This window comes from Mobula birostris, chromosome 6 (genome assembly GCF_030028105.1).
Source record: "Mobula birostris isolate sMobBir1 chromosome 6, sMobBir1.hap1, whole genome shotgun sequence".
NCBI lineage: Eukaryota > Metazoa > Chordata > Chondrichthyes > Myliobatiformes > Myliobatidae > Mobula > Mobula birostris.
Genome location: NC_092375.1, coordinates 145,912,494 through 145,919,269, shown reverse-complemented (window position 1 = coordinate 145,919,269; position 6,776 = coordinate 145,912,494). Strand labels below are relative to the sequence as shown.

Genomic DNA, 6,776 nt, shown 5'->3' with positions numbered 1-6,776 from the left:
CCTGCCATTCTGAAAGGGACCCATTAATCCCTACTCTTTGTTTCCTGTTGCCAACCAATTTACGATCTATGTCAGTACCACACCCCCTATACCAGGTTCTCAGATTATGATTTCCGTTCATTTAGAATTTCCAGTGGAATCAGGGTGAATGAATCAAATGAGCTGATAATGGGATCAAAGGTATTTTATTACCCCCATAAACATTTCAACAAGATAAAATCAGATTTTCAAGAGCAACTTTTAGAAGTCCCTCATGCGCCTGAAGGACCCGATCATTGAGTTGTAGCCGCCCCAGTCACTGTATCTCCTGTATTCCCCGGGTCTCAGGAAGTACTGTCGGCCTCTGTAGTTGGGATGTTCATAGAAGATCCAGTAACCATCCATCACCTGACAGGAGTGGATGTCACGGTAACGGAAACGATTGTAGACAGAGGGACAGTCATCCACGAATTCCATCATCTGCCCTGCAAAATTAGGCCTCTCATAAATCCTCATCCTGTAGGTGTTCCCTCGGTACTGGAATAGGGAAATAAATGCACTTTTAGTCATGATATTTTGCCGAACATTCACTCACTGTATACAACATCTGAACACATTTTCATAAACTGGACATTGACTTCAATGGGAAAAAATTGGATGCAATTTGATCATTTCACCAAATATCTGCCTCAACGATGCCTTCAACTGGCATTGCTGCTGGTACAAACAAATGCTGAAGGAAAACACACAGAAAATATGAGAAATTCTGCATTTAGAACAAGGAATATAGAACAGTAGAGCACAAGAACAGGCCTTCTGGCCCACAATGTTGTGCTGAACCAATTAAATTAATAAATTTAAATTTTTTTGGTCACTTAAGTTAAATGGACGACTAAATTAATCTTTCCTGATTAAACAATATGCATATCATTCTACTTCCCTCACATTCATATGCCTATCCAAATACCTCTTAAAAGTCCCTAATGTATCTGCTTCTAACATCACTCCGGGCAGCACATTCCAGCCCCCTCCTCTCTCTGTATTAAAATCTTGCTCCTCACATCTCCTTTGAACTCACACCCTCTCATCTTATATGTTTGTCATCTGGTATGAGATATTTTAAACCTGGGAAAAGGATACTGTCCATCTACTATAGCTATGCCTCTCATACTTTTATAAACCGCTATCAGATCTCCCCTCGACCACCGCCACTCCAGAGAAGACAACTCCAGTTAGTCCATCCTTCCATTATATCGTTATAGCACATTCCATCTAAACCAGGCAGCATCCTGATAAGCTTCTTCTGCATCCTCTCCAAACTCTCGACATCATTCCTATAACATTGTGACCAAAACTGTATGCAATATTCCAGATGGGTAGAAAAGATGTGAAGGTGTTGGTCATGGTTCCAGCTATCCCATCTTTTGGCTCTCAATAACCAGGGATATATTCCATCAGGCCTTGGGGACTTATTCACCTCAATGTTCCTCAAGAAACTCAATTCATCTTAAAACGCCCGAGCATTTGAATAAACTCGTGCATTAGTCACTTGATAGGCCAATTCCCCATTTTCAGAGGCATACTGAAAAAAGTCAAATGCCCTGAAAAAAAATTGAAACTTACAGGTGGGTAACTGCGACAGGACTTGACACAGTCATTGAATCCCATCCAGCACTGGTAGTCAGGATACTCTCCCCTGCTCAGAACATACTGGTATCCCATGTAGTTGGGTCTCTCGTACAACACCCACCAGTCACTCTCGACACGGATGGAGTTACAGCGGCTGAAGTAAGGGGAGAGGTCGGCAGAGTCGGAGCTGCACTCATAGTGCCGACCCTGGAAGTTCCTGTCCTCGTAGAAGATGATCTGTGGGAAGAAACATATCTGTGTTAATAGTTTCTCAGGTGTTCATGAAGAATTCTCATTTAGTTCATTTTCTGAGTAGCCCTTGCCTTTCCCATTTTGAACACAGTGAGTCTGGTAACCAGCTGAATGATTCACTGCCTAACACAAGTTGGTATTTATATGCAGGGTAGAAAGGCCTCACTAGGCAGTTTCTTGTTATTCTGATGACACAACATTAAACATCAGCAAAATGCAACAAAAATGTTTTTTTCATTTATTGTCAAAAAACAACAGAAAGACATTTGTTGCATCGCGGATTCTTTCAGTTGTGCTTTCTTATCATTTTAATTGTTGTTTAAACCAAACAGTTCAGGAACATTCACAGCTACATATCATCCAGGTCCATTCACAAAGATGAATGTAACATTCTGAATCACTTTCCCAAACTGCCTAAATTGAGGAGATACCTTATTAAACTGACAAACATTTTTAGAAAATCCATCTGTACAATTTCTGCTACACAACACTGATCAGCCTCCTCTATTCTTTCATGAGCGAATTCAGCCAGATGAGTCAAACCTGATATGCTTTCAATAATATTTGCTGCCTCTCCCTTCATAACCCCCTTGATCCTCCAAGTGAGAGTAAATATTGTCTTTCACAGTGGTTCCTTGCAGTTTCTACCACTTGCATCACTTCTCTCGTTGAACACGTTGAACAGTCAAAGCCTTCCACTCTCCTGTCATTGAAGAACTATACACACACGCTTAACATTTCAATTACCTCCACATTCCAGATTTCGTCACCACATTTGTGATATCCCATTCCTTTTAGTTCATTTTTCTGATGTGAAAAAAGTCAATCAATCAATAATTGCCTCTGATAAGCTGATGGTGTATAAAAATAGTCTTAAACGAGTATGTCCCTACAAAATCATTCATTTCCCCAAATAGAACCACTGAATGACTCATGAGATGAGCAAACTGCTGAGGGCCAAATCAGTGCTATTCTTTTCTGGTGACCAAGAAAGTCACAAGAGGTCCAAGTACAATCTCCAGAAAGCCATCTCATGAGCGAAGTGACTTGAATCAGTGAAGGATGCTCAACAGTTGTGGCAGGGCTAGAATACTATCACTTCTTACAAAATGAAATCAAGTTCACCTTGGCCATCAGAAAGCGGAACAACCAACACCAAGAGCTTCAAGTCCCAGTGACCCTGTGATTTCAGTCTCTGAGGCTAACATGAGAGCATCCTTCAGGAGGGTGAACACACAGCAATCATCTAGCCCAAATGGGGCTCCTGGCCAAATACTAAAAACTAGTGCTGATGAACTGGCTAGAGTGTTCACTGAGATATTTAACCACTGTCTGAAGTACCCATCTGCTTCAAGCAGATGACAATTATGATGGTGTTTGAGGAGAACATGGTAACCTGCCTCAATAACCACTATCCAGTAGCACTTACATCAACAGTGATGAAATGTTTTGAAAGGTTGGTTATGAAATACATCAACCCCTGCCGGAGAAGCAACTTGGATCCACTCCAACAGTTCCACAGCAGGCTCCTATCCATTGGCACTTCACTCCATCCTGGAACATCTGGAGAGCAAAGATCCGTACAACAGGATGCTCTTTATTGACCACAGCTCATCATTCAATTGTATCATCCCCTCAAAACTAATCAATAAGCTTCAAGGCATTGACCTCAATTCATCCTCGTGTAATTGAATCCTTGATCTCCTCACTTGAAGGGAAAATACTACAAAGAGTACTGGATAAGGCCCACTCCATCACAGATAAAGCTCTCCCCACCATTAAGCGCATCTACATGGAGCATTGTCGCAGGAAAGCAGCTGACCCCAGTCTGTTTGGATTGACAAAAAAATTCTCCTCCACAATCTCCATCAGCACAGGTTCACCACAAGTCTGTGCCTAGCCCCCTGCACTACTCGATTGCGAAGATTCAGGTTGACATCCAAAACTTCGACAAATTTCTATGGATGTGTGGTGGAGGGTATATTGACTAGCTGTATCACAGCTTGGTATCGAAACACCAATGCTCTTCAAGGGAAATACTACAATAAGTAGTGGATATGGCCTCCCCAGCACATCTACAAGCAGTGATGTTGCAGGAAAGCAGCATCCATCATCTGGGACCTCCCACCACCCAAGTCTTGCTCTCTTCTCACTGCTGCTATCATAAAGAAGGTACTGGAGACTCAGGATTCACACCACCAGTTTTAGGAATAGTTACTAATCCTCAAGTATCAGTGTCTTGAACAAGAAGACATGACTTCACTCAATTACACTTGTCTCATCACCGAACTATTCTCACAACCCATGGACTCACTTTCAAGGTCTCATTATCTCATATTCTCAAAATTTATTGCTTATTTACTAAATACTATCTTTTCACTCAGCTCAAGCTGGTAAAGCCTGAGATTCAGACAGAGGCAAGCACGCTCATTTCTCAATTGCTTGGAACTTTTTGGACTATTCTAGTGCCGTTTGGTATTGTGAATTTCAGAAGTATCTGCCCAAATTGTTTAATGCAATTCTGTAGTGGCGCTGGGATGATACCAATTGTAGATATTACTAATGGGACAATATATAACTTGTTCATGATCCACAGACATTCAATTTCCTTTTTTAATTCAGCATGTTTCTGCTGTTCTTCACTTGTTGAGCTTTGTATGTTATCAGTATTTGGAAGGGCAATATCTGCTAAGTAAGTTGTTCTAGTTTGTTTATCTTGTATTATTATATCCAGATGATTAAAACGGATTGTCTGATCAATAATAACAAATCAAGCCAAATGTACTTTGTAGGACTCTGACTCTAAAATTGAATAAAGCTTGATTTATACTAAGGTGTGGTGTCTTTTACGAGTTTGTAAATTAAAGCGAGTTTTGTTTTTTTGTGCGGGAGGGCTGATTTGGGGGTCGATGTGCACAGTTCGTTTAGCTCAGTGTTTGCGCAGGGGGAGGGATCTTGAGGGTGATGATGTGCTTGTTTTGTTTTTCTTCATTTTATTGCAGGGAGGTGGGATTGGAGGGCTGATGATCCTGCTGCCTTTCTTTTCTTTCTTTGTTTCATGGCTACCCAGAAAAATGAAGAATTTCAGAGTTATATACTTTGATAATAAAATGAACCTTTGAACCTTTGAACTTTTGATTTTGGTGAATGATATTTCCCACTTGATTGCGCCTGTATGAGTAATCAGATTGAGTTAAACAGCTACAGGGTCCTGTAACATATTGAATTGTTTTTGTTTTCTCTTGGCATTTTCTGCTTTTATTGTCTTGAATTTGTTGTTTTTTTAATTAGGTATTTTTGATAACTTTTTTGTGTTAACCATCTGGTCTTGTTTTGTCACAAGAATCCTTCTGTTTCTGTCTCCAGCTCTGAGCCAGGCATTCAATGCTTCCTTGTCAATATCTACTCTGCTCAGAATGTGAGAGGTTCTTCCATGGAGGGTCACACTCTTCCATTGGTTAACTTTTTCTTCAATAGTGATAATGTCTTCATTTTTCTGCTTTGTTAAGTGTAATTGTGTGTACTTCTTACCTGAATTACACATGGTCACATGGAATACTGAATCCTGTTTTCACTGATGAAACTATATCCTTAGAAGTTTTATCCAACTGTTGCGTAAATTCATTACGCCTGTTATTCCTCATTCTCATTCGCTCCTAGGGAGTGCTTGTCTAAGTGCGTTCAATTGTGCATGGTGTTTTCTAAAATTTCTCATTACGGTTCTTATTTTTCTTTGTAAATTTTCCGGATCAGTTTCATACCAATATTTTATGCCAAAACAGTACAGTAATATGGCTGTAGCTAAAGAGTTTATTGCCTTTATTATATTTTTACTATTCAGCTCTGTTTGATAGGTTTTCTTAAGTCTAGAAGTAAATTCTTTTGAAAGACTTCCCTTTATTTCACTATGATCTATTTTCTTGGCTTGTTGATATCCCAGATACTGATATATTTCATAATTTTCCATCAGTTGTATTGTATCCTGCTGCTCTGTTTTGTATTCAGTTAGCTCTAGTGTGCTTTCTTTATGTTTAATATTCTGCACTTATCTAGTCCAAAGTTTATATTCATGCATTCTGAAAGTAGTTCTACTATTTGAATTAATAGCTTTCGCATTATGGATGAAAGAGTACATAGTTTCTATTCATCCATGTATACAAGGTGAGTCAAGGTGTAATTCATTTGGTTGTTTCTGATTTGATACCCTAATTTCATCCGATGGAAAGTGGGTTTACAGCTAGTCAAAGCCATTGTGGGCTTATAGAGTCACCCTGGAAAGTGCCTCGGTTTATTTGACAATGGTGGTTGTTCTTTTTTAGTTGTTTATAAATATCAGATGTTGAAGGAATATCAAAAGTATTGTGTGAATTTTATATATATTAAGGACTTCTAGTAACCATGAGTATGGAACAGAATCAAATGCTTCTTGGTAGTCAAGATAACAACATGAAAGATTTCTGTGTTTCTTCCAGGCTCGATTTAGAATTACAGAACCTATTATCAATTGTTCTTTACATTTTTCCGCGGCCTTACAGCACCGTTTCTGCTCTTCTACAAGTATATAGTGGTATTCTCAGTGAGTGGTAATTAGTTGTGAGATGGATACAGGTTTGTATATAGTTTGTAAACAAGCAGCAGGATGATATCTTGATGGGTCATTTGTGATTTCTCCTTTAGGGTAGAGATCAGTTTTAACTTCTGTCAAAAATCTGGATGCTTTTTCAGGATTTTTCAGAAATTTGTTGACATGTGTTAATAGGTACAAATAGAGGCAAGTAAAATTTATACCAATAATTATGAATATTATCACTGTCTGTACTTGCCAGTTGTGGGAATTTTGAAACCACTGTTAACATATCCGGTGTAACTTCAGGTGTTTCCATATCTTCAATTGTGTGAGTGTGGCGTGGAAACAT

At 39.2% G+C, this 6,776-nt stretch overlaps 1 protein-coding gene across 1 annotated transcript; it reads right to left on the bottom strand.

Moving 5' to 3' along the window:
• Positions 1–240: 240 nt before the first annotated feature.
• LOC140198745 (gamma-crystallin S-1-like) lies at positions 241–6,776 on the bottom strand. Its single transcript, XM_072259760.1, has 4 exons — positions 6,684–6,776; positions 3,774–3,818; positions 1,603–1,845; positions 241–516 (listed from the first exon to the last, which is right to left on the bottom strand). The coding sequence occupies exons 1-4, from the start codon at positions 6,774–6,776 to the stop codon at positions 241–243; spliced, it is 657 nt and encodes a 218-aa protein (XP_072115861.1).

Coding starts and splice junctions, on each gene's coding strand:
- LOC140198745 (XM_072259760.1), bottom strand. CDS start 6,776: ATGTTTCCACGCCACACTCACACAATTGAAGATATGGAAACACCTGAA. Junction 3,819..6,683: donor TTTCAAAATTCCCACAACTG/GCAAGTACAGAC, acceptor ACACATCCATAG/AAATTTGTCGAAGTTTTGGA. Junction 517..1,602: donor CCTGTCGCAGTTACCCACCT/GTAAGTTTCAAT, acceptor TCCCTATTCCAG/TACCGAGGGAACACCTACAG.